Genomic DNA, 27607 nt, shown 5'->3' on the forward strand with positions numbered 1-27607 from the left:
GGAAACTGTGGGAAGAAAAAAAAAGTCATGTATCTGAACAGAATACTGGAAAAAGCTGTAAAATTCCCCTTGCTTGGCTGAAGGAATAGTTGTTGGAAAGAAAGTCCAGGAGCAAATCAACATGGAGGAGAGGAAGGGAATAACAAACTTATTTTCCTACTGGAGGAAGGCCTTTAAAATCACTGTGGAGAAAAACAGGAATGACTGCAACGAGTCCTCAAATGCCCTTGTAACTGCTGGTACTACCTGCACTTCTGTGGGAGAGCGGAGAAAAGCAGCACACGTGAATTCTGGCTCCATGGGCAGGGGGTTAAAACATTTTAGCATGAATTTGCTTTACTTTATGCCAACAAGCACTTCCCAGACTCCAGTGAGCAGCTGAACTATCCTATCTAAAGAGTGACAGGAGTTGTGTTTGCAATCAAGGTCCAGCCACCATTCCCTTACGTCAAAGCCAGGATCTATCTAAACACCGCTGCTGCACTTCTGAGAAAGTGCAGCTTTGTGCCGCTGCTGAAAGTCAGCCTTCTAAAACACGTCCCCGCTGGTGATACCCCAGGGATTTCAGACTGGTATATGAGGACACAGTATACAAGCCAGACAGTTATGTCTGCTCCTGCACACAGAATGAGATCTGGCAGGGTGCTGGGAGCCCCTGTTGTAGCTGATGGTTGGACCCAGGTGGGAGATCCCTGTAGAATGGTGACATTCCTGAGCTGGACCCATTAGGAAAATGCCCTTGTCAATCAAGTTCCCCAGGAGACTTTCTGCTTGCTCTGTAGATATTTTTCATTGAAGCTCAGTGGTAAAGTGATAGCAGAATACATTTAACAGGTCTAAAAATGTCTTGGCAAGGTTGCTATATTTTTTAATCCATGTCCCTTCCCCTCTTATTTCTCACAGGAAAAACTGTCTTCTGACCGCTCTCAGGGAAGCATCAGTTGCAAAGTGAAGACATAAAATTACACCAAGTGAGCTGAAATTTAAGCCTTGCCATTACAGCAGTGACATTCAACAGTTAACGCGCACCCTCAACACGCAGCAGCTGCAGGGTTTTGTTACTGTCACTTACAAAACCCTTCAACTCCCTTTGGTGTGCCCTGCTTTGAGCCAGAGCTCGCAGGCCCAGAGACACCATTTTATCAGTAAGAGCCCTTTAGCGTAGCATGACATCTGAGAGACCTCAGCAGGATATAAGATTGCTCTGGTACTGAGGTATGATTTAATATCTTCAATTGTTCTGGAAATTTGAGCTGCATGATTCAGGAGACTTGCATGAGTACGGTTGCTTCAGCGCTTAATGAGATTTATGTGCTTAAATGTGATGGATGCTGTAATCACATTTCTAACATAATGATTCAATGTGGGAGGGAGAAAAAATCAACAGGAGTTTTGCTGCGGTTGTGGCAGAGGCAGGCTTTTGACAGGAAGCTTGCAACAACAGCTCTTACAAATGCCAAAATAAGGAGAAAAAAAAAAACCAAACCCATAGAGGAAACATCTTTCCTCAGCTCTTAATTGCAGCCTCCTCCTCGCTCTGCCTGCGCTGAAAGTTGTCGCCCTTTCCGATAACCTCCTCCCCGGGCTCTAGGGGTGGCAGGAGGCCCGGAGGCTTGGGCACGTCCCTGCGGGGCAGCAGGAGGTACTCCTGGCACCCCGGGTACCCCGAGCGCCTCCTCCTAGGGGGCTGTTTCCGAGCAGGAGCCGTTCTTGCTGGGTAATGCACACCCCGCCCTCCGCCCCGAGCTGTGTCCTCTGGCAGCTGGGGTACAAAAGGGGTCTGATAATAATGACAGCGTAGCGGGCTTCCAGCAGCTGCTGGCCTGCAGAGAGCGGCCAGCGTGCGCCCCGATGCCTGCCCGGCCCCGGTGCCTGCAGGGCTCCGGGGCAGGCCCGGCGGCTGCCACTCACGGCGCCGCACCGCCTCCGCCGCCGCCGCCGGGGGCCGGGCTCGAACCCGCGGCTGCCGCGCAGGGCGGGAACCGCGCCGCGCCGCCGCCCCCCAGATGTGGCGGGCGCCTCCCGCCTTCGCATCGTCCCGGCTGCGCCCGCGGCCCTGGGGGCAGAGCCCCGCGCAGGGCAGAGCCCCGGGCAGGGCAAGGAGCCGGTAAGCGCTGCGGGGGGGAGCGGGGGCTGGGTTTCCTCCTCCCGCAGAGGGGGACTTTGTTTTGTCCACCCCTCCTCCCGCACCCCCAGCCGTGACTGGGGCCTCCTAGCAGCCTCCTCTGCTCCCCAGATGTTGGGCAAGAAGAGGATTAATCCTACCTGGGGTAGTGCAGGGGCTTAGAGTGTTAGGGGCCCATCTGAAAATGAGAGCATCGGAGAAACATCTTCCAGCGGTTAACCCGGATGGGTGCTGGCAGGGGGTGACGGGGAAAGATTTGGGGCACTGCCTGGGCCAGCAGAGGGGCAGGCAGAATGAATGACGGCTATATCAAGAAATGAGATGCGATGGCATGAAAAGGGTAACTGCTAACAATTTTGCATGTTTATTTTTTCTTGTAGGATGCTGTGGGGTTATGGCAGCTTCTCTGTAGATAGATCAGTCACATAGTGCATGCGTGTCAGCTGAGGTGCAAAAGGAAGAAAAAGTATCCAGATTAGAAAGAAGATCAAAGAATTATCTTGTTATTGAAGAGTGGTGGACAGCTAGCTGTGCTACACTAGGTGCTAGGTACTATGCATAGTATATACCTGTACTATCCTAGGTATGCTAGTCCTTTGCTGGACTGTAGGATGCTTGGGTATGAACTGCTCCCGTTTCATGGCTAGGGGTCAGCCCTAAAAAGGTTTGGATGCTGCTGGGCTTCTCAGTTCTCATAACTCCCAGTGTGAGAGCTGGTGGGTCCAGAATTCAGACTGTGTGTAGCACCTTCTGCATCCTTCTAGGTGTTCTCGGAGTGAGAGCCAGGATGCACAGCAAGCACTCCAGTGTGAACACAGGCCTAGGAAGAGATGCAATTACAGAAACGAGATTGATCTGACACTATACAAAGTTGAAGGTACACTATACTAGCATTTGGGTCAGCAGAGCATCTAGCGGTTTGGGTGTAGGTGGTGGTTTGCCTTCAGGTTAGTGGAGTAGACAAAACACCAAAGGGTTTCCTGTGTCTGACCCATCTGATGCCTCTTTTTGTTATCTCATTGTTTCTGACTTTGTTTTTCAGATAAACTCCGTGATTCAAGAAAGACACCATGAAAGGTGAGGAAGTTCGGCAGAGGAGAAAAGAGGGCAGGACTAAGAATGGAGAGCGATCCAGGCACAAAACAAAGAGCAAGGGCAAACGCAGAGAGAGTCGACTTGGCAGCCAGGAGGCAGAGGATGTCTCTCTGCATGCACAGCAGAAGCTGTCGGCTGAGGAGAAAGCGGCCATGGCAAAGTCAAAGGAAGAGTCAGCCATTGCAATTTGCCTGCAAGTGCTCCTGCCATACCTTCTAGCAGGGCTTGGCATGGTCTTGGCAGGCATGGTTTTGGATTATGTTCAGGTAAGGGAAAGAAACTGATCTGATGTACCTGACATGGGATAGGTAGGAGCCTTTTCTTCAGAGGCAGGGGATTTGCTCTGAGGATGGCAAAGTAAAGGAGGATTTGCAGCAGTTTTGCATGCCAACATGTCCTTCAAAGTTGGCTATTATGTACTTTTGTGCAGCTCTCAGGAGACAGCGTGTGGTGTTTTTCTGGCCCTTTTTCTTTGGAGATAAAAGACAATATGTTACTGTTACTAAAGAGCACACAGAGGATCTCAGGCATCTATGTAGGAAGATACAGTCCTGTGCAAAGATCTCACCTTGTTCCTGGAAAGAGGGTGGCTGAGCTGCAGCCCCAAGGGCTGTGGTGGCGTAGCACTTTCCTGCAGTAGATACAGCTGTGTCACTCCTGGGTGTAGCTCTGGAAAGTCCTGCATCCCCTGCTTCATTGCGCAAGGAGCCGGCCAGCTTAGCACTGTTAACACTTCATACAACCAGCCCAGACCAGCCTGTGCACCACATCCTTTTGTAAAGCCTTGTAGCAGATGACTCAAATCCTTGAGTCTTTTTCCAGTCTGATTTCTGATTCTGTGACAGTCAGGACCGGCTCTTTCCTCCTACAGTGCAGCAATACAGAGCTTTAAGGTAGTGGTGAGTACCTAATTTTAGACAGTTTAAAGCTGCAGTTAATTTCCAGATTATAAATTGCTATGCCTTTGTACTCTAGGTGACACTGCTGTGTGCCTTTCTGTTAACCCATGTTATTTTATGAGCTAGCCATTGGGTCAGACTGCCCTGACCGGTCTGATACAGTGGCACTGAAACCACTGTGCTTGCATTGACAACTTTCACAAATCTGGAGCTGTGTTCTGCTATTAGCCCTGGGCTGATCTCCCTAGGCTAGAAGAATTATAAAGGCTTAAGAGTGACACAGTATCCTTAACTGACCTTAGCATGTACTCAGTACCCAGAATAATGTCTAGTCAGATCAGAAAACACCAAGGCAAATCTAGCCCCCAGTGGCAAACTACTTTTTGTCTCATTAGACATTATCCTGAGAGTCTTGAGCCTTGAGCAGCCACTTTCATTTTTATTTTTCAGACTGTTCAGACCTGACTAATGGATCTCTAACATTAAATGCATCTACTTCCTATGGTGAGATACTAAAGCATGAAATAGGTTGCAGATGGGTTTATGATGTTGGGGAAGCATTTTTCTTTCAATGTTCTTCCCTTAGAGTATTTTTTTTCTATGAAGGACTGGGCCACTAATATAAACAGAATGTGAAGCAAACCTCACACTCTTCTGAAACTGTAAAAGCCTGAGTTTTGTTTTATGCAAATAAAGACCTCACAAAGAGCTTTCGTTAGTAGTTAAAGCCTGGGAAATCAACCTATGCAACATCTCATAGGAAAAGCAGGCCTTTGGCAATTAACACAGTGACTTTTCAATAGTCATGGACTATTTCAGCATGTGTCATTGTGGACTTGTGGCTGCTAGGAGCTGCCCTTCCTTTCTAAGCCATTCCAGGCCTCTGCCCCTGCTGCTGCTTCTGTGGGGCAACAGGAGACCCTGTGAGGCTTTGGGCCCCAGGCCCTCTCCATCTACTTGCTCTCAATCTCTCCACATAAGCACTCTTCTCTGCCCTTTCCTAAAGCAGGGAAGAGAGGAGCAAGGTAGGAACAAAAATACACAGCCTGATCTGACAGGGAGCTAGCAGAGTAAGGAGTGATAGTACTCTAACAACTGGGGCATATAGTCCTAGAAAAGCATCATCCTCCCATAAGTCTAAGGAGTCAGAATAGCGCTGTCTGTTGCTAGCACTGCCATGTTGTAAGAGCACTCACTGGTATCCCTGTCCCTTCTTTACAGGGACGATAAGGCACATCTGAAAATATGTTATTTGGCACTTGTCATCTTTCTGTTCTTTTTTTGTAGCGTGGCAGTGGATGGAGGTCCTTGATCAGGGTCAGGGCCCACCAGAGAGGCTGTTTCTGCTTTGGCTCCTCCAAGGCAATGTTACCTGTTGGGTAATTTGCAAGCGCAGGCATACAGTGTATTTGTGTGCAGAGAAGGGCAGCGGTGTACCTCCCTGGGTTTTGCCATGATGAGTAGTGCAGCCATGAGGTGGGGTTTTTTTCCCCAACTAGTTATAATTGTTTCCCACATTGTTCAGCAATGCTCTTTTTCTTCTTAAACCTGATGCATCTCCTTGTGGACAAATATGGTACGTCTCTTTGCCAGGAAAATACGATGCATCTCTTTGCTGGAAATATGGTGTGGATCTTTATCAGAGGCTCCTTAAACGCATAATAAAATGACCCAGTGTACACACACAGGTCACCTGAACCAATTACCTTCTCTGCATACTGATTTGTCGGTTGAAGGCTTTTTATGGTGCTTGCTTAGAAACAAAGAGAGCCGAAGCGTGATAAACTCATAAATCCTGCCAGGCTGACGCTTTAGTACAGGATGTGTGGCTTCTGTGGTTTTAATGCTATTTGAGTCATTCTGGCTCATTAATATTTCCTTTACGTTAATGTTTCTGCCTGTCAGTAATCCAGCTGGCAGAAACAGTGGCATGTGGGACTAGGTATGAACATTATCAGACCTTCGAAAACCTGTAATAGTTGTCCAGAAATTGTCCTTTATTTCCTTGAAGCCTCTGTGAGTCTCTACACAGAACTGGGCCTTCATGCTGTCACTTCTCAGCTCCTGGCTTGTATAAAGAGGCTGGGTCGTGTGTGGTTATTACAGGATTTTTATTAACCTCCCTCTTCCAGCTATTGTGGCTTTTCTTTCCCAGTTAGATTAGCTGAAATGTACTCCCTTGTTAGCTTTCAGCTAAATGGACCGTTGTTAGGTGGAAGAGACACATGTACACACCAAGCCAGCTGCGAGTGGAGAAGGCTTTGGGGTGGTACCAAAATATCAACCTAGAAAGCAGCAAAGGACAAGTCTCTCATCTGTAGCTAGGGCTTGTTTTCCACCCTGCCATGCCTGCAGAGAGATCTGCTGAGCCATCTCAGCCCATTAGGCTTCATGCTTTGGTTTGTGTGAATTCAGACCAAAAGAAACACACCATCCAAATGGCTGAGAGCTTCCTTAGTTCCTATTTATCTGCAAGGCAAAAGCCTGTTCTGTTCAGTCCAACCCTGCCGATGCATTTAGCTCCACGCTGGGGACCCTGTCACAAGGACAGAGTCCACAAGCCATGAATCTTTATGTCTCTCTGCAGAGAGTGTCAGGGAAGGGGTTGATCAGTACAAAAAGTGTTAGTGAGGCAATGTAATTTAAACACCAAATTTGAACTGGACTGAGAAACCTATATCCTTCGTGCCTACCACTGAATACTTGCATTGACTTGTTTGCCTTCACTGGGGCTTGGCTGGGTTTGAACCTGTGGTTGAATAGTGAAAAAGCTCAGTTGCCAATGTACTAAACCATTCCCATACACTTCCATCCTAAACTGTGCTTTTAAAGCTTTTTGACCCTCTGATCCAATTAGTTTGCCCAAATTAATTATTCGAAAGGAGCCCCAACAGAATGCCCTGACTCCTGCCCCACATGCATGACTTTGAGCTGAAGTCTTCACTGAGCAGGATACAAATCCTTTGGCTGCATGTGGCCATGATACAGCTCTGGTTCTTGACCTTGTGTCCACTGTTTAACCATGGAGACTCTGAGGTGAGACCCCCTCTCTCAAAGACAGTATCTTCCTGGAAGCATGCAGAAGCAGTGTGTTTCACTTCGAGACGGGACACCAGCTCACAGCATGCCATGGAAACATTTACTCTTTCTCTCCCTTGCCTGCTGTGTAGTGAGATTACAGAGCTACCTTAAATAAGCTCTGGCTATGACTCTTATCTTGGCCTTTGCAAACTAGCAGAAAGTTGAAGTGATGACAGCAGATAAGGGTGTTCTCTTTTGAAGCTTATTGGCTGGTTCTCTGGATTTTTTTTTTCCCCTGAAGGCCGGTCATTCAGAGGTATAGCTGCCATAGACTGATCGTTACATCCCGCAGACCACAGAGGGGACAAGAGGGGCCAGGGTCTAGAAGGGCAGATAATCTCTCATCAGCTGGTTTAGCTGTGTCACTTGCCTGGGGATGAGACCTGCGTAATACTGTCAGCCGTGAGAAGTGTGGACTCATGTTTTCCTTGACTTTTCTTCACCTTGAAGGACAGCAAAATGGATCCTGGTTGTTAACTCCCCACCTTCTTGGCCTTGGGACAGTGAGAAAAGTTCAATGTTGCTTATGGTGGAAGTGAGGGAGCTGGGGCTGGTTCACAGCAGGCTTACATATTAAACCATCGTATCAAAGGCGAGCTGCAGTCTGACAAGAAATGTAACCTGAGGAGAAAGGACACTACTGCGTTTGAGCACGCTGAGGGATTCTTGCAGGACCTGTCACTCTTTCAGTGCTGTAGCCTGAGCAGGTCTTACTGGTTTTTACTGAAGTGGTGGGAGCCGAATGGGGTGCGGGCTCATTTCTATTCATCCACAGACGTCTCCACAATCTTCTTTTCTCTTTTTTAATTTCCCCCTGGATATAAATTGGAGAAATAGTGTCCATCAAGTTTGCTGCCACCTGGGCTCAACCCAATTGAATCAGTTTTGGAGGATACCCTTGCTGCAACCCTCTGGACGTGCTCCTAGGAGGAGAAGAAGCTAAAGCAATTTGGCATCGTTGCTGTAGTTTGAGGAAAAACAGTTCTTTTGACTTCAAAGAGAGCTACCGGAAGGATCCGTGTGATGTCCTGATCTCCCCTCATCTGCCTTGTTGAGCATGGGGTAACAGTGTTTGACCATGGTGGTCACCCAGTTACAGTTGGAACTGTGCTTCCATGGCAAGAAGCTGAGAGGTTTCACCTGCAAGTTGACCAGGTCAGCCAGTGGATTTCTCCCAGAGACTTCATTCTCCATTGCCTCCCAGATTTTCATGCCGTTCCTTCTGGCTGGCTTGGGCATGGTAGCTGCTGGCCTCTTGATGGATGTTGTTCAAGTAGGTACATGTGGTTAGGCAGCTTTGTAGTGCTAATTCACTGACCTTGAGTATTTGTGCATTTTTGGTTTTGATGTGTGTGGTCCTAGCAGCCAGTCAGCAGGGTGGCTGTAGGCTTTTCCTGTGCTAGAGAGACACTATTCATCTTTGTTAGATCAGTTCATGGGCTTCTTGTAAACCCGGATAGTGGCTTTCAGACAGGCTGCCTGACACTGCCCTCGGTGCATTAGACTGGGTGCTCCCTTTACTGTGTCTTGCTAAACACTATGCTGATGACTGCTATGAAGCAACTGGGATCAGACTGCAGCATATTTCCCTATTGCATGATATTATTTCTTTCCTTCAAAAATTGCTGATAAGGAGATCTAGGGCAGGGTTGTTATTAACTACCTGTCTCACTTAGAGGCAAGTTTATGCTTTCAGTTCTTTGCAAACAACCTCATGTAATCTTTGGTCTAGAAGGCATTTAGATACTGTGATGAGAGACATGCCAGTGTAAAAAGATTAGCATTGCCTACAAACTGAGTGCATCTTGGCCACATTCTGAGGTGGTTGTAAATTTGGAATAACCTCCATTGACTTCCAAGGAGTGCTGCTGGGTTTACGCTGTTGTGCCCACTACCAGAATCTATCCCATCTGTCTTTCCTTTGTACCAGCAGCACAAATAGAAATGCAAAGTTTGATCTAGTTTGGGCTTCTTGTGCCAGTGGATTTACAAATCAAAAGGCTGGCAATGTTTCGCAAAGATATATCCTGCACTCTGAGCTCACTGGAGTACATTGGATTCTCTGGCATTAGTACCACAGCAGGAGCTAAATATGGATACTTGAGTGTTTGGAAAGACAATACCTTGCTGTTTTTTCTTGCATTGGGAGAAACAAAGAAGGCAGAGAAGTTGAATTAGAGGGCATATGAGGAATATCAAAGAAGGGTTAACCGGAGTGGCACATGCCTGTTGCTATGCTGTGTTTGTTGTCTCTACCTTGTGCTGTGCTTAGGCACAGACCTGTCTTGCAGCATTACAGAAGTTCTCAAAACTACCCAAGATGTTATGTTAATAGTTAGCAGTTATCTCAGAGAAGGCTAAAGACATAGTACTTACCCACCCCATACCCTTGGCAGGTGAAAAGGTCTTTGTCTAAAAGAAATTGAACGCACTTGCTAAGAATTGGGCTCCATTCAGAAATATACCTGTATTGTTGCATGTGTCGTTTAAAAATCAGAGTGCAGTCTATTTTGTCTATTTGTTCACTAGACTCCTAGAAATAGGGTCATGCATGAAGCACATTAATAGGGACTGTAGAAGTTGTCAGTCAGTGGGTTCAGCTCCCAGAGGAGGGAGCTAGTGCATTGGGAGTCACAACTGGTGTAGGAAAGATGTTTGGGAGCTAAGCTGCCATGGTATCAACGACCCCATATTTAAAAACAAAACCAGTAGCTGGGGAAATCCAGAGATCTTAGCCTTTAAAGATTTGCATTATTCTTCTGTGCCTTTTTGTCTTTGAGCTGCTTATTTTCAGCTTTTCTTCCTGCAAGTGTGAGAGCTAGACTCACTGTCCTGTCCAAATAAATTTATTTGCTTGAGGCCAGGTACCATAAGACTCATACTGGTAATCATGAGGGCTCATGCTACTGAAACTACAGTTTTTTCTAGTCCAGGAGTCTGTGATTTGCCCATTTTTCAGGGGTTGATCTGTCTGAGGAATGCTTTGCCCTATTTGCAGTGACTGCAAAACGTTCATAGGAAACTTCATGTCTGCCTTTGACAGGAAGAAACATGGGCAAGTTCAAAGATTGTATCTAGACCATACATGTGAGTTTGATGGTGCTGCCCTTGTTTTATTACATGCAAAATATCTTGAAATAATCTAGTCTGTGCTGGGAGTCCAGCTGGTGCTCTCATTTGCAGGGCTGATGTTGTGGTAAAGAGGAGAACAAAGTGGAAGTTGCTTGTTTGTGTCCTATCAAACTTTTCAGGATTTTAGCAGTTTCTGATCTGTTCTGAGATGAAATCAAGAACTGAACATGTTACTGTTAAAAAAAAAACCAAAAAATCAACAAGAGAGATTTGTCTAGTTGACTCTAAGGATCAAACCTGGGTCTCTCATACTGTCATAAAAGGATGCCCAAAGAAATCGCCATTCGCCATTTTCTCGTCTTGGTTGTGGAGATGATGCAGCCTCTGTACAGGACCGATGACATGGCATGGGTCTTTTCTTGCTGGATGTTTCTGCCTCTGCTACAGTGATCCTTGGCCAGCTGGTCGATCTGGATTCCAGGCTGGCTGGCATTGCTGAGACCTTTGAGGGCCCTGGCAGTGTTTGGCCAACTCTTTTACGTAAGGTGACGAATCAGATTGAGACTGGGCAATCAGATTTCAAACCAGAGAATTCAGGAGGAAAGCTTCCCTTTCATTCTCCCCTTTCACACCAGTGCAGTGGGACACAGTCTAAATTAAAGTCACAGACATAAGATACTCCTGTCCTTTGTTAATAAAAGCCCATGAGATGATTGTAATTGAAAAGGATTTTGAATTGGCTTGTGTTTTATAGTCCAGGATCTTTTTGATCTTTCTGTTGGCTTGTTCAGGGCAATGGAAAATCTTCTGAGGTTTCTTAGCTGCTGCCATGGGAGGATGGGTGTCCTGGAGACGTGACAGGACATGGTTGGGACTGTGAGGACAGTGTAAGGAGGAACAGCAGGGCTAGACAGCAGCTGGGGAGACTCAGTACATCATAGCCTCTCTTCCTCTATGGGATCCCATGAACAGATCCAGCTGGCATGGGAACCAGCTGCAGTGGATCACAGGGTAACCAAGTTTCTTCAGAGCTGATCTTTAGGACTGTAACTCTATTATGGGGACGTGAAGTGGGAAAGATTCTCTTTCTGGCTCAGTGTGCCTGTACAGGTTTTCAATGCTTCAGGGAATGGTTCTGTTCCTTCTAAGCCAGTTTTCATCTCAAAGGACAGAGGTGCTTCCTAGACTTAATCCAGCTGCCTTCATTCAGGCAGCTCCTTGCCTGCACAGCTCTAACCTACCACATTCGTCTGCTCTTCCAGCTGACTGTCCTGCAAGGTGATGCAAGGGATCACCTGAGTATCCTGTATTTCTGCAGTCTCTAACACAATGAAGTCCTGGCTACTGTGGTGTAAATCATTATGAATCTGTCCTTAGGCTATTGGTGAGTCACTAATGAGACTCAAAAGGAGGTAATAAAGTGGGCTTTTTTTATTAGTACAGTTGTGTGAATATTAATTGTTCAGAGCCTTTCAGTGGAATTATATGTAAGGGAGAGTCCCAAAAAATCATACCTCATACGCTGAAACTTATGGTATGATGGCTTGAGACCTGCAAAATTCATCATGAACATAAGGATTGGAGAGTATATTGATATGACAAAGTCGTATTTACCAAAGGTGACATACACAGAAAATACAAAAAGTTGAATTTTTATGTTGCTTTTTATTTATATGTCTTTTTATGTGCAAAATATGCAAGCACTTAAGTATGAATGTCTACACACCTGTGTATTTTAAATGATTGGGGTTTTTTACATTGTGACTATGAAGTCTGTTTTTTCCCCTCTTTCTTTTGGAGATGTCAAAGATGTGTTTGGATCTTTATTCTTATTTAAAGAGAGAGGAGTGAGGGAGATTTGAATCTTTAAAAAAGGTGCCCACCCCTAGCTTTTCTCAGGTATTTAAGTTCCATGTTAACAAATTCAAACAAAATTCTGGTGTGTAGAATAAAGTGACTGTTCTTGTGTTGTCTGTTATTTACTCAACAGTAACTTACCTTTACCATTTCGAAATATGCCTGTTTCCAGGTCACCACTGCCAGAAAATTTGCCTTTTTATATTGCTAGTAATGTCTTGCCTGTTATCTGCACCTCTGAGGGGTGTCCTGCACTGTGTGCTCAGGGCCAGCTCAGGCCCACTTTCATTCATCCTGACTCAGAAGGAAGCTGTGAGGAAGCTGCTGTGTCCCAGCAGACAGCCAGACCACCATCTTTTCACAGCTTCCCATGGCACAGGCAGAGCAAAACATCAAGCCGTTACACCCTGTATGTATTTCCCAACAGGCTGACAGCTGAATGTGTCGACATTTACTGAGTCTGGCCGGGCTCCTGGATTTTCAGGTTTATAGAATCCCAGTGGATGTGGAGAAGGTGGGCAGGGATCTGTTCATTTTGACATCTAGTGCCAGAACTCAGGACCGTTGTATGATACTAGCCAGTGACAAGTTAGAATTAGTGAACAAGTTGATCATTCACATGATGTGTAGCTAAACTATGGAAGTTTTTGCCACAGGATGGCACATGTGTTGGAGGCGGGAGATTGGATGAGTACTTGAAAGAAAAATTCTTTGAACACTGGTAAGTGTGCAGAAAACCTCTGCCAGCTCAGTACCCTGTGGCATAGTCGTAGTCTGGAAAATACACAGGAAAATTATCCCATCTCATTGTTGTACCTCTAGATTCTTGCTTTGTACTCCTGAATTTGACTACTGGTGGAGATAAGGATAGGTTAGATGGACCTTTGGTCTGACTCATTGCAGCAGCTCTTATTTCCTTGTATTCTGCTCTTAGATGCTGGGCTAGTTGGTTTTACTTCACGGTGAGCTGCTCCGTACTGTGATTTCATCCTGATGTGAACACCTCTGAGTACAGTGGGATTTTTTCAACATCCCTGAATGCACCGGGGTGAATGAATTATGATCCAAGGCACAGATAAATGAGAGAAGATGTGTTAATCAGTGAAGTTTCTTGAGGTTTCAGAATATTACTTGTGTTGCAGCTGATTCAACAGCTTTGTAAGGTTCAGCTTCAGAGGAGCAATGATAATCAAGATATTGGCCCAGCAGTTTGGGCTTATGGTATATCTTAATTCAAAATCCTCTTTCCGGCTGTGCTGGGAGCATGCTTGGTAACAGGAAGATTTAGGAACTACCTGTGAAGAAGAGATACAAAAATCTCCTTCCCTCCCACCACCAGCCTTACATGTGTAGTTAGAGGTTTGGTAAAAAAAGACAGATACAACTTTTTGTTGTAGATCATTTCCAGATCTTTCTTTGTTCTTACGAGTCTGGATAGCAGTAGGTGTTCCTGTATCTAGTGTCAGTACAAGGGATGGAGAACATGCTGTATTTCGTTTGGCTTGTGAACCCTAATTATTTTTCATGTTGTTCTTGGCTAATGCTAAAGGCACATTTTAATTTGTGGCTTTCCAAAATCTGCTGCTGCCCTCAGGAAGGAAGTTCCTTCCCTGTTAGGATAGTGATTTGCAGTGCATGAGATCAGAAAGAATATCGCAAGCTAAAAATTGCTTCCTTCAACCCCAAAATGCAACCACCCCAGGGCAGCATCCGCCCCTATGTATGTAGCAGACACCTGTAGAACAGGTGGCGAGGTGGGAACCCCCTCCCCTTTGAAGCAACAGCATTGGACTGGTCAGCAGCACAAACTGAGGTTGTTGCCTTTGTTTTCTTCCAGCACTGGGATGTGTTTCGGACAATTACGGAAGTTTTCATCCTGGTTCCTGCCTTGGTTGGCCTGAAGGGTAATCTTGAGATGACGCTGGCATCCAGGCTCTCTACTGCTGTGAGTGTTGACAAGGTGGTGGTGGGGTGTGTGGGGGAGGGGGGAATTAGCAGGAGACGCCAGGAGATTCTGCCTTTATATAACCACACTGTATGCATGAGACATGCCCTTTTCTCCTAAGTAGAAACTAGTGGTGTGTGAGTGTTAAAATAATGTGTTTGCCCTCATTTTGTAACTGGAACAGAGAATTTCCATCTGTGCTTTGAAGGTGAATTAATCCCTCGGTGGTCAGTTGCTGATATTTGGGGCCCTGTGACACATGAAGGAGACAAAGCCAGAGCTCCACAGCTGTCAGCTTAAGTACTGGATTGCTTTTCTGTGGGTATTGATCTTTGAGAGACCCAGGGCTTCCCAGCAATCCTACCTTGGGGGAAGCAGACTGAGGCTTCTTGGGACCTGCAGTAGCTTTTGCTACTCTGGATTTGATTTCTCTTATCTCCCTAAGCAGTTTTGTTTACTTTGGGCTGTTTGTATTGCAAGTCTCGGGATAAATTGGAGCTTAACAGAGCAATTTAGGGGGAATGAAAGATGAAAAATGGTTTAATTGATTCAGCTTTTGGTCTGTGTGCAATGCAGTGGATGTGCCCACTTCTGCTTTAGCTGGGTGCCCTGCATTACCTGTCCACCTCCATGTGACACTGGGACACTGGGCTGGAGCATGATGAAGATGTGTCAAGAAGGAAGTGCAGGAAAGGCTGGGAGATGCCAACCTGCACTAGCTGTCCCTGGCTTTAGCAGCCCCTTTTCCACAGGGACCAGGTGAAACTGCCTTCAGCAGCCACCTGTGTCACTGGAACAGGTTTTCAGGGTGTCTCTCTTGGCTCCTAGGCTAACACCGGACAGATGGATGATGCCCAGAAGCAATGGAAAATGGCCACCTGTAATTTAGCCCTTATCCAGGTGAGTCACTTCAGCTGAGGCTCTTTTCTCTTGCTATGCTGCAGCCCAACAGCATCTGTTCCCAGCAGTGCTGAATCCTGAGCTGTTGATTTGGGGCAGGTATTCTCAACAGAGTCAAGCAGAGCCCAGGACTTGACCTCCAATAAAGCTCTACGCGGCCCCAGAGCTTGTAGTTTAGCTGCAACATACATCTAGACAGTCATTGCCTTTGTGGACAAACTGAAATAATGAAAAAACCTCCTTTTGCAGGGGGAGCTGCAGCACAATCGTTGTTTCACAACAGCATCTAGATAAAGCCTGTCATTTACTGGCAGTGTTTGGGAATCAGCCTTGGGCAGGAGGGAGAGATGGGAGAAATGTGACTCTTGTAGCTCTTTCGGCTTGTTAAAATCCAGCAACCAGCCTAGAGGTTGCACATGGCAAGGCCACAGGGCTTGCAACATGTGCCTGTGTGCTTTCCCTTATCTCCTTCCACAGCTTTCAGCTTGCCAGGAGTGCTGTGTTGATGGCGAGCCCATTTTTGTGTTGACTGGGGCTATTCCTTTGCTGATGGACTTGGTGTCCTTTGCTGAAATGTTATCTGCCCTTTGCAGACCTCCAGAGTTTTTCTCCAAACTTTGTCAGGATTTTTTTGCATGTAGTGGAGCCTTACAAGGATGCTGCTTAAATACATAAGCAATCAGCATCTCTGCAAGGCTTAGCTGTGTGGAAATTCTGTGGTCACATGGAGCCAGGACTGCCTGGGAGCAGATGCAGATGATTGCTCACCAGCTGTCTTTTGGCCCACAGGTCCAGGCCACTGTGGTGGGACTTCTGGCAGCTGTTGCTGCTGTGATCCTGGGAGCCATCTCCAAGGGCTCTGTGGAGCTGAGCCAGGCTGCTGTGCTGTGTGCCAGCAGCGTGACTACAGCCTTCATAGCTGCACTTTCTCTTGGTAAGTTGTTTGGTTCCTCAGGTCAAATATACGGCACTCAGGTGTGGAATAAAGTGTCCCTTCTGACAGGGGACCCAGCTGACATCCCTTTGGTCTGGCATGGGGAGGAGGGATGCAGGAAGCATTGGTCCTATGTCTGCTGCTTTAACCCCCTCTGCATCCTGCCTTTGCTTCTCCCAGGATCTGTTGTTTGCTGGGCTCTCGGCATCCACAGCAGCAATCAAAATGTCCCACTTCACCTGACATGTGAAAAATGCCACATGCTATGCATGGGTGTACACGCACACACGCTTTCTCCATGTGTCTTGGGTGACATGTTAGTCATCTACACTGGCGCTTTCCTAGGGGAGAGCAAACTAAATCCTGCACAAAGCAGGATGTTGAGAGTCTGTTAGCAGACAACTCCAGACAACACTTGAGAGGGACTCAGGTCACCCAATGCCCTGCAGAGGATTGTGGCCAGCCCTGTGGCTTGCCTGCTGTGAGCTCTGAGGCAGGCAGCCCACTCCCCTGGCTATTCCCCTTGCGAGGGAAACCTGGCAGGCTGGGCAGATAGGAGCTGCTCTCTGTCGCCTGAAGATGATCAGTTTGTAGGTCTGCCATGTGAGGGCAGCATGGTACCCTGAATAGAGGGAGCTGGCAGAGTTGGATACAGCAAGTTTTCTAAATGAAAGGGACAAGTTAGACCAAGTGCATATCCTGAAGCTGGAGTCAAAGGGTGATTGTAGATGCCTTTGATGAAAAGCATGGGATGAGGCAGTTGTTAAAAGAGAAAAACAGCAGCCCAGCTTTCATTAAACTCTTCCCTTCAATCTTTCTGCTTGGTGTGATACAGAGGCTTTGCTGCTGTACCAACACAGGCTTTCAGCTAGCATTAGTTTCTTCCCTGGACATGGTCATAGGCAGCCTCTGTGTGGGTGTGCACAATGGGAAGCTATTTTTATGACCAGGAAAGGAAGCAGCATAAACTGGGTGGTGGGGAGGGGAGCGTGAGTGTCTGAGAGGGCTTTTGTGGAGAATGCCATGTTGTGTGAGGATGTATTTCTGTATGAGGCATGTTGTACCAGGGACCAGGGAAGGTGCACATACATGGTATTTCTTAGGGGTGCTGATGATCTTGTGCACGCTTAGCTTTGGTGGGCCTGTGTGAACAGGCACAGAGAGATTGTGAGCTGGAGGGAACACCATTTCTCAGGCTTCCTCTGGTGCATCCTGTCAGCCACGGAAGGACTTTGATGCACTTGTCCTGTGTCTTGTCTCAAGGCTGCCCTTGTTAGTCACACAGCAGCGGGGGCTGGCCAGCCAGAGTTTATTCCAGGTGGCTCTTCCACAGGCCTGTGAGAGATCTGATGGCTGAGGTATTCCCACATCTTCATCAGGGTTTGGGGTTTGTGCTCATTAACTTACCTGGGCAAGCAAAACTTCTCTCCAACAACGCTGAAAAGCAGCTGTATTTTCCAGGTACAGCTCAGAGGGCGGGATGAGAGGGGTCCACTCTGGAGCTGCCCACAGCATCAACATCCACCCAGTGCAAATTAAACCAGCCCCAAAGACTCTGGGACATGAGGGGTCAGTCTGATGGCCAGGCCGAAAGGCTAATTCAGGCTACTGTAAGGAAGCTCATTGCTCCTTGGGGGTTCAAACTTAGAGAAATTTTGGTCTAATATGGAAAATGTCTTTGTACTGTGAAATCCAGAGCAGGGGATGGCACCAGGAGGCTGCTGCATGCCTGCTGTATGCTTATCTATGAGTATGCTTCGTGCCTGGTCCTGCTTCAAGGCAGCAAAGATTAGGCTGCTCAGGAGGGGAGCTTCTACATTTGGGCCGCCTGCTGGTATCTCCTTTGATCCCTGGAATTTGATTGTGTGCCTCTGGGCTTTTAGTGCGGTTCATAAGGGCAGAGTCAATCCCTTCAGGTGGGTGAAAGCAAAAGGACAAATTCCTGGGGATGTCCAATTTCCAGCTGCATGATACTGCTACAGGCAATCTGCTTCTTGCTTTTCCCAGACCCCATGTCCCTCTGGGAACGAGAACAGCAGCTCTGGGGTGAAACACAGCAGGATATGTTCTCTGATGCCTGCTTTGTGTCTTCTGTAGGTCTGGTGATGATTGGTGTGATCATCGGGGCAAGGAAAGTTGGGATCAATCCAGACAACGTCGCCACACCCATAGCAGCAAGCCTTGGAGACTTGATAACCCTTTCCCTGCTGGCGGGAATCAGCAGTACGCTCTTCAAATACATAGGTACAGTGTTTAGCAGGGATTTGCAGCTCAGCAAGGGAGTGATGAATCCTTGTGAAATTATTGCAGGGCACTTACCTATTTCTGGGATGTTTCAGAATGGAGGCTGTCATGCCACTGGCATAGAAAAATGACCAAAGAGGCTTTTTCCAGGCTCTCTTAGGAGCGAACTGGAAGGCAGAGCCTAAGAAACGCAACGGGGATTTGTCAAAGAAATGACCCAAATGTATTGCATAGCTTTGGAACAGAAGGTTGACATATGTGACGCTGACTCTGTTCCTGCATCTGTTGCTAGCCAAGCATAATGACTTTCTGTGCATGGGTAATAGCAGGTCTTTCCTCACAAAGCTATTTCAGGGTTTTAGCATTTGTAAAATATTCTTGTATCTTCTCATGTGGAGAGTCGTGGATGAACAAGATATTATCATCTTGGAGGGAGGGAGGCAGTGCTGCACTGTTTTATGCTTGCAGGACTCTGAGTAGGAGTTGTGGCTATGGGGTTAGCTGTGCTGCTGGTTGGCAAAAACCTGGGCACCTGTTGACACTGAAAAGCTCAGAACATGTTGCAACTTGGTGATATATGCCTGACTGTTGCTTGTAAAGTGCTAGGCTATTTACTGTGAGCCTAACCTAGAATAGAAACAGGAAAATAAAAATATCCAGCAAACTCAATATCATTTGAAACCCAAAATGTTGCTTCAGACTGAGCAGAAGCGGCGAGGCAGCTGTTCTCAGTTAGCATAACTCATTCCATATGCCAGCAAGTGAGGGAGTGGAGAAGGACACGTTGCAGGGAGAGGCCCATGAATTTCTTGTGTCCAGTCCTCCTTGAGCTTCCAAGGTGTGTTTTTTTAATAGGCTTTTTCCATGACGCCATCGCACCTGCCTCTGTAAAGCTAGTTTGTCTTTCAGTTGCTATGCCTCTGATAATATCTCCCAGGGAGCACGAGGCAGAACAACATGATAACCTCTATGGTTGTGACCAGAGAGCATTTGTGATGTTTTCAGGGTAGTTTAACTAGCCTCTTGAGATGGAAAGTACTCAGCACACAGACATCTAGTCATTGGGAGCAATAAGTGAAGCAGGGAGGAGGAAGGCACTGTTGATGGTGGATGAATAAATCTATATCCCTCCCCAGTGTGTAGTAAGGGACAGTCATGCTGTGACAGGTTCTGGGTTCTACCAAAATGTATCCTTCAAAAATACATGTGAGTCTGTAAATGTTGGAGTACTATGTGATGCAGCACTGTCTCCCTCTGGAGAATACCCTTTTGCCAATGAAGATTTTCAGTTTTTTAAAAATCAACCCTGGTCCTTCCCAGTCCTGTGTAATGGCGATACAAACTGTGCCAAAGGGTTGCAGCTTGCTTATGGGCGGTGTGTGAGAGAATGTGTCAAAACTGGAATGTGGAGAATGAATGTCCGTTCATCCTAACAGGAGTCTTTCTGTGGGCTTTGATAAGGTTTGATAGACTCCAATGTTCTGTATCTGCATTATTTAAGAAGGAATTAATTGTCCAAAACAACAAGGGGGTGGGGAGAGATCCAGTACAGCAGCTAAGTCTGTCATACAACCCATGTGCCCTAAATGGCTCCAGGTGGCAACGTGCGCTGACAAAACAGCAACTATTTACTCCCCAGAAGTGTTTGCATTTCAGTGCCAACTAAAGCTGCACGTAAAGAGTGCACCTCTTTGTGTAAGAGCCCTCGATTCATGGAAGATATCACATCACTGCTATCTCATCCAGGTAGCCCGAGGCCCTGGCAATGTCATGTTGAAAAATGCACGCTTTGAGCCTGCTTCATCTCCCAGATTACCTGCAAAGTCTGCGTTACAACCCACTGGCTTTGGCCCCAACAGAGACCAGATGGAGAGCTTTGTTGAAGAAGCATTTTTATATCAAAAGGATTGGCATCATCCCTATTGCTTGAAGGTGTTTCTCATGCTTCTGAGTCATGTTTATTTTCTTTTAGTGCTGCACATCTACTTATTTTTTAATTCCTTTGCTTCTAAAGGTCACTTCAAGGTTATGCCCCTACCGAATGGAAAAAGCACCTAAAGGAAACTCATGTAAGCTAGGACAAAAGAAATCCTGGATCTTAACTGGCTTATACGTGCAAAAGAGCATTTGTTCCTATAGAGCAGACCAGCTGCTCAGCAATTCTGCTAGCTTGCCACCAAAAGTACCTATTACCTATTGTTTTAGGTGAAGGCGTGAGGTGTCTGTCGTAAGTGTGATACAGCTTGCACGCAGAGTTTCCCCCTTGCCCTGCCGTTTGATTTGTACCCTGAAGCCAGAAATTTTTTAACTTTTTTGTCTTGCTTAGTTGGAGATGGAATTGGAGACTTGCTCATCTTCAAATATAACTTGCTTTGAATCCTGCTGATTTTCAAATAACATCCTCTAGCAGTGAGTTTCAGGGATTAATTATGGATTTCTGTGGTGGAGTGAGGTGGCTGTGTGGGGAATATCTTGGTTTATGTGATTTTTCTGCTAACATAACTCAGTCTGAGCGAAAGCCATGCTGCCTTTCGTCCAGACTTTGTGCAATATGATTTTGGCAACATGTGAAGCCATGGGCATTTAATTCAAGATTTCTTTTCTCTGCTAGATATGAAATACCTTTCTCCTCTGATCTGTGCTGTCTTCATTGTCATGATCCCTCTCTGGGTTGCTATCGCCAAGCAAAGTCCTTCCCTTGCTGAAGTCCTGAAATCCGGATGGCAGCCGGTCATTGTTGCAATGAGTATCAGCAGGTAAACCAAGGAACTGCTCCTGAGCCCACATGCATATGCATGCTGCGGAGAGAACCTGTGCTTATTTAGAAAGCCATCAAAAGTGAAACTGGACGGGACAGCAGAAGAGTGTTTGTCCAGTGCGGCTTAGCCATTGGTGGCCCTCCGACAGGCTGTGAGATAGCAGCTAAGGAGCCCCCAAATGACTGGAAAAAGAAAGTCATCATTTTAAGTCTCACTCACACATCCATGCACCATGTAAGTGCAAGCCAAGAAACTGAAAAGGGAGATGATGACATTCACAAATTGTCAGACTTCAACCTCATTTTTATCCAGCTGTAAAGACAGAAAACTGGTGAATGTAGAGTCAGGTAGTTCATTCCCGCTGTGCAACATCTTTCAGACCCACCTGAGATCTGGGAGAGAATTTTTAAAAACTGCTAAGACCAGTACGGAAGTGTAGCAAAACTCCTGGGGAGGATGATGAAGCCACTGCTATTGGTTTTGCTCAAGGGTGGGCAAGGGGGTCTTCGTAATCTCATTATGCCATTAACAAAAACTGTAAGGCTATCTGTTGGTGAAAACTGAGCTGTAGAAGGAGTAAATGGGGAATCGTCCAGCCCTGGCAATGGGGAAGAAGCAGTAAGTCATCTGTGTGCTATTTTCACAGCATAGGAATTGCCCTGGGAAGAGGGATTGATCCACCCTCATTGTCTGTCCTTTTTTAACAGCATTGGTGGGCTCATCTTGGACAAAACTGTAACCGACCCAAACTTTGAAGGCATGGCAGTTTTCACACCTGTGATTAATGGTAAGTTGGGCAGGGGGGATTATACACCCGCTTTTACTTATACCTCCCCTCCTCCCCAAGGGTTATCGTATCCACTATTGCCCCTACACAGCGGTCTGTGTTCAAGTCCTTGCTCCCATCACGAGTGGAAGTGAAGCTACATCCCTGCTTACTCATATCTTGAAGCATCTCTGGAGCAAAATAGCAGGCAGGGCTGAAAAATTCTGGCAGAGCTGTGGGAAAGGTTAACAGCACTGATAGCTGTCTCCAAGAGCTACGTCGACACCTTTACTTTCGTAACATCAAACCTACTAAGGATGTCACAATAAATCCATTTTCCTTGTTTCTCTCCACTCAGCAATTTGAGCTGTGCAATCACCTCCTATACAGATTGTTGATAAAGATTAATATATTAAGTTTACACGTGTGTGTATATATAAAAAAGATTATATATATGGATTATGTATAGGGATTTTTAATATATATATCTTTCAACATTTTCATGTGTATATTTCTATTGGTTTGAAGCCTCACAGTACTTTTATACGCACACATAGCTGTACAAACTGCTGGGGATCCTGGCAGCACTGAGGATCCACTGGGTTATTTTTTCTGCTGTTGTAACATTCTTGCAGGCCAGGCCCATGCCAGGGGAAACCCACGTTCTCAGGGCAGGCTTGGCCTCATGCCACCCTCAAAGCGTGGTATCCTCTTGCAGTGTCAGAAGGTGTCACCCAGCTGTCACCTTACTGCATCTGCATGAAGACAGCCACCTTGCTGACAAACTCTTTCCAGCATGGTCAGCCAAAGAGCCTGATTAGGAAAGTACGTCAACAGCAATTTAGTTGAACAATGATTGACCCAGACGTCGCTCTGTGGGGGCGGCTGACCTGTTCGGCAGATCTGATGGCAGAGTTAACGCAGTGCTCTGTGTCTTTGCATAGGTAGCTCTTCACTTTGCATGTGCAGGGGAGCCCTGCAAAGTGTGGCTCCCATCTTGAGCTATATTGAGCTCGTCTTAGTATTTTCACTTTGATTCTGCTCTGGCAAATGTCACGTTTAATGATGGAGCATTTCCTTCTTCAAGGAAGGGAAAACATGAGAAGCCCCTAGGATCTGGCTCACCGTTATCTTTTCTGTGGCATTTCTACCCTGCAGATACTCAGGGTGGTGGAGGTTTGCTCCAAAGATCATCATTCCTCTATTTTCTCCTGGAAAATGTAGCTGCTTTTTCATGTTTGCTAGAATTAATCAATCTGGAAGGAATTAATTGCCTTTTAATTACCTAACATATTTGGGCTTTGATTCATTCTCATATGATTCCTTCTTATTTAACAAGTGTGTTAGATGCCTTCAGACAAACCTATAATCATTCTCTGTGATGTCTGTTGTTTTTTAAACAATAATGGCTCTCTGGATGAGTAAATCCAAGAAGTGGCTGTGAGCGGCATCTGCCATTGCCTACACTGCTTTCCCCAGGTGTTGCTCACAGACTGCGTCAAACCAGGTGCGATTACATAATCTTCAGAAGCCATGTGGCATTTACAGCCGGTGGTGGGGAGCAAGGGAAAATGTTTCCAATAAAGCACTCAGAAGGAGATGATCACTGGAGCCTTCCTGATTTTTAAGAGCTGTTCCTGCCAAGTGAATAGCGCAGCATCACCATGACATGTGGGATCAGGTTTTCTCTTCCCCTCACTGCTGCTCTCAGTGAGCTTGTAAGTGAATGCAGATTGACTCACCTTGGGCTATGTTTTAGACTAATGTTTCCTGCAGCAGTGAAGGTGGTTTAGAGGTTTCCTGTGTTTGTTCTCACAGGTGTTGGAGGGAACCTGGTCGCCATCCAGGCCAGCCGTATTTCCACATTCCTGCACTTCTGGAGCATGCCTGGAGTTTTGCCATACAAGATGAGGCAGAATTGGCCCAACCCATGCACCACATTCTTCTCATCAGGTAGACCTTGAACGCTAGGTGTCCATGTCTCAAGGCCTGTCATCACAGATAGCTCCTTTATCAAGCCTGGTTGGCAAAGGACTAGGTGGGTTTCAAAGGCAGAACTCCCTTTCCCCCTTACAGGGAAGATATTCAGATCGGAGAGGAAGTGCCTTTGCAGTGGGCAGCTTTTAAAAAAACTTGTGGTATACTTGCTCACTGGCATGCAAAGAAACTGGCCCTCAGGGAGCACTAAAGAAAGTAATTGAAAAAAAGTCTCAGATTTGATCTAATAGAAAGTCATTTTAACCATGGCCAGCCTAGAGTCATCACCTGTGGACAGTGGGGTGAATAGAGCATAACCTTGCTGAAAAGCAGCAATTCCTCCATCTTCAGCAATGGATAAACCTAAGCATCAGCAAAACGGGATTTGGGTCTGTTGTCTTTTGAGATTGCAGGTTCCTCTTGATTTTCTGTGCTAGGTTGGGAGTTACTGCTAAAACAAACTAAAAACTGGGAAAGTGGGTTGCATCAAGGCAGAGCAGAAGCAGTGGGAGGCAGAGAGCAGCTGAGAGGATTGTTTGGAAGAAGTGGAGTGGATCAGCGTGGAACACATCTTTGGCACATAGTTTCAGTGCTAGACAGAGCTTCTGGGCTGATACTGCAGATGCTCCAGGTTTCTGCGTGACCTAGAAAAGGCGTTAGCCATGTGGTTGGTGGGAGGAGACAGCCCCAAGTCTATGCGTTAAAATGTGCAGCTGTGTCCTGTCCTCCTTCCACTGTCTGTAGCTGCTGTCATTGCTGTTTCTGTCTCTGTCCTCTGCAGAGGTGAATTCCAAGTCAGCCCGAGTCCTTTTCTTCCTGGTTATCCCGGGGCACCTTGTGTTCCTCTACACCATCCATCTGCTGCAGGGAGGCCACACGTCTCTGTCCTTCACCTTTGTGATGTTATATCTGACTGCTGCTTTGCTGCAGGTAAACCCCAAACTCTCATCCAAAAGGAACCTTTCAGACACAGTGAAAACAAATCAGTCTCCAGGCTAAACAGGAGTCACAGTAAAACTTCCAGCAGGTTTCCCCACTTATTTTGGAAACTAGTTTCACATATCATGCTGAAGACCTAGGGATCCCTCTGGGCAGGGCCATATGGGCAAAAGCGAAGGGAAAACCCAGGCCTAAGAAGTTTATCTTCAAAAGTAAAAGTTCTGGGTAGGCAATGGGCAGTTCATCCGATCTGTTCTGCCTGTTCCCTTTCACTGTTTTGCCTGCCCTATAAACTTTGTTGTCTCACTGAGAAGTGCATGCGGCTGTTGCTTGAACTCACGGAGGCTCTGACTTCACTTGCTCTTTTAAATCAGTGATTCATTAATGTGCAGGGTGAGGTAGCTGACTTGTCGCTTTGCCTTACAAGCAGCCTCATGTCTGTGGGTGAATTCCTTGCATGTGTAAACAATCAGTTTTTCTCGACCTTTGCACAACCCTAAGCCCAGCAGCATAGCCACAGTTGTAAAGGAAAATATTTATTCTTCTCTTTATGCATCGAGGTGACTCCTCAACCAGAGCCAAGCATGAAAATACGCAGAATAAATGACAGGGTAGCGCAGAATCCCAGCAACACCAATGACCCTGAAAGATTCCCATGGAGGCCAACGGAGGAGAATACGCTCAGCCTGATTCTTCCTTCCCCTCCATTATACTTTATAAAGAAAGATAGAAAGAAAGAGAGGGGGAAGTTTGGGTCAGCTGGAGGAAGCCCAAAGAGAAAGATCAGAGGCCTAGAAAACATGACCTCAGAGGAATGTTTGAATGGACTGGGGTTAGCTAGTCCAAAGAAGAGAGGCTTGAGAAAAATCTGGTTAACAGCCTTTTGAACTACCAAGTTTCTGTAGGGAGGGACAGAATAACATTTTCTCTGTGGTCACTAGGGATGAAACATGAAATCATGGGTTTCAAATGGAAGAAGGGAGATTTATGTTAGACCTTGGGAAAAACAAGAACAGAAAAAAGAGCTGTAGAACTGATTGCTTAGAGTGTGGAATCTCCATCTTTGAGGGTTGTTTAGCATAGGTTAAACGAACGACCTTCAGAAAAGATGTGGGCATATTTAATCCTGTATTGAGGCAGAGGAATGGCCTATATAAAACTCTTGAGTTTCCATCCAGCTTTAGTTTCTGTTATTTAATTGGCTTCCCCCATCTCTCCTCCTCCCTCTCCCCCCACCCAACTTGCAGTTTTCACCTTTAGAAATGCCGCCTCTGGCTTTGGTTCCTGTTGTGCTGCGGTCTCCTATGGAGGGAAAACAGATGTGGGGTGCAAACTCTCTCCCTTCTTAATTCAATTAACGAGACAGTCTTTAATCTTTAACTGAAGTATTTTTTTCCTCCGTCTGTTTATCAGAATCAGGAATGAAATAGGAATTAAAAGAAATCACAACAAAGATATTAAAACTGTTGAGATGAAAAAAAAATTATTTTCTTTTTTTAACGTGTCAGTGCTGCTTGGGATAACTTTTATGTAAAAACTGCCTCAAACTCCAGTTGTCCACTGAGACTTTTAGGAAAAACAAAGTAGACATGATCTGAATTTCTAATGGGAAAAAGAAGGATGAAGAGAAAAAAATCTGGCTACAAACTTGCCCTTTGGGGCTGCCTTCGTATTCGCACTGATGGATTGAATGGGAGCACTCCCATTCATGGGGTAGGAAGTGGGAACCGTACATTTGGGAGGTGCTGTTGGTGTGGCCAGAGTCCTGTTTTGGCCACACAATGCTGAGGAGCAGTTCAAGTGTGGTCCCACGCTTGTGCTGGCAGCATGGGGCCGTGGTACCATGGGTGATGCCAGGCAATGCAGTGCCCGAGGGCATGAGCCACCTACACCCGTCCCAGTGCAGCTCCATCCATAGAGAAATGGTGGTTCTCCAGGGAAGGTGTTAACAGTCAGCAATCCCCATTAGCTCTGGTACCCTGGCCGTGGGCCATGTAATCTTGGCTGTGAGCTGAGGGAGGCTGTGCGTTATCTTGCTGCCTCACACCAGGGCCTGTCTTGCCTCTCCTTAGGTGGGAATCCTGCTCTACGTGGCTGACCTAATTGTGCGCCTGATGTGGAGGAAGGCGCTGGATCCGGATAATTTCTCCATCCCCTACCTCACTGCCCTGGGGGATCTCCTGGGCACCGGATTCCTGGCCGTCTGTTTCCACCTGGTTTGGCTTGTCCATGGTGCAGACATGAACCTGGGGAACTGAGAGACCATGTGCTGCTCCGCATCACTTATGCGACACAGTGCTTTCCTCTGGGACAACAGGGTACTTGGCAATGAGTGCTGGGTCCCCAGCTGGATTTGGCCTCCCCTGCCGCCCCTGATGCCCCATCTCTCCTCCCTGTCGTGCCTTACTGCTGGGCTCACCCGCCCTGAGGAACGAGCACCCACAGCAAGCTGGTTTTAAGCTGTGCCTGCTGCTCGCACCTGTGCCTGGCAAACAAGGTGTTAAGGAGCATTTGGGCATTTGTAATGAATGAGCATTTTGATCGGTTTGACACAGCCCAGGCTGCTCCAGAGCCTGCTGAGGTCACTGCATCCAGTCCTGCAAGTGGATGTCGCAACCTCTCTGTCGGACTCTGACTTCCCATCAAAGGAAATTCTTTATTCGCCCCCCTTTTCTCTCCCAGAACATCCATGGAGGAGGAGAGCAACCAGGTCTTTAAACGTGTCTCGTCTCCATCGCTCAGACGCTCAGGATCTGACGCAGTGAGCTCCTTGCTGGCTTGCACCCAGCAGGAGGTTATCTAGGCGTACCGCCTACCTGCCCTGGCAGTGTCACTGTTGTCTGACCGACAAACTGCATTGATTGCATTTTGGGGTTAGGAAGGTTTGTTTTTACGGTTTATGAAATGTCCAGTAGTTAAAATGTTTATAGAAACACACACACAAATAAAGTGGTTAAAGAAGGTAATGCGGAGGATTGGGGACTGTTTTTTCTTGCTGTGGCTCTGCCTGTTTC

General features: G+C 46.6%; 2 protein-coding genes across 5 annotated transcripts in view; one reads left to right on the forward strand and one right to left on the reverse strand.

Moving 5' to 3' along the window:
* TMEM43 (transmembrane protein 43) overlaps positions 1 to 27607 on the reverse strand; it is a 494721-nt gene that overhangs the window by 356587 nt on the left and 110527 nt on the right. The window lies entirely within an intron of this gene.
* On the forward strand, positions 1941 to 27562 carry SLC41A3 (solute carrier family 41 member 3). Of its 4 annotated transcripts, XM_075095987.1 has the most exons (12): positions 1941 to 2107; positions 2890 to 3002; positions 3168 to 3486; positions 13967 to 14074; positions 14903 to 14974; positions 15764 to 15908; positions 18006 to 18152; positions 20764 to 20908; positions 21619 to 21698; positions 23496 to 23630; positions 24436 to 24584; positions 26666 to 27562. In XM_075095987.1, exons 3-12 carry the CDS (start codon positions 3196 to 3198, stop codon positions 26849 to 26851), a joined length of 1458 nt encoding a protein of 485 aa, XP_074952088.1. In that variant the 5' UTR covers positions 1941 to 2107; positions 2890 to 3002; positions 3168 to 3195; the 3' UTR covers positions 26852 to 27562. The 4 variants fall into 4 exon arrangements, with proteins under 4 accessions (XP_074952088.1, XP_074952087.1, XP_074952089.1 ...); XM_075095986.1 differs by lacking the exon at positions 2890 to 3002 and having other exon boundaries at positions 1966 to 2107; XM_075095988.1 differs by lacking the exons at positions 1941 to 2107; positions 2890 to 3002; positions 3168 to 3486 and adding an exon at positions 7446 to 8473.

This window comes from Phalacrocorax aristotelis, chromosome 6, assembly GCF_949628215.1.
Source record: "Phalacrocorax aristotelis chromosome 6, bGulAri2.1, whole genome shotgun sequence".
In the NCBI taxonomy this organism is placed as follows: Eukaryota; Metazoa; Chordata; class Aves; order Suliformes; family Phalacrocoracidae; genus Phalacrocorax; species Phalacrocorax aristotelis.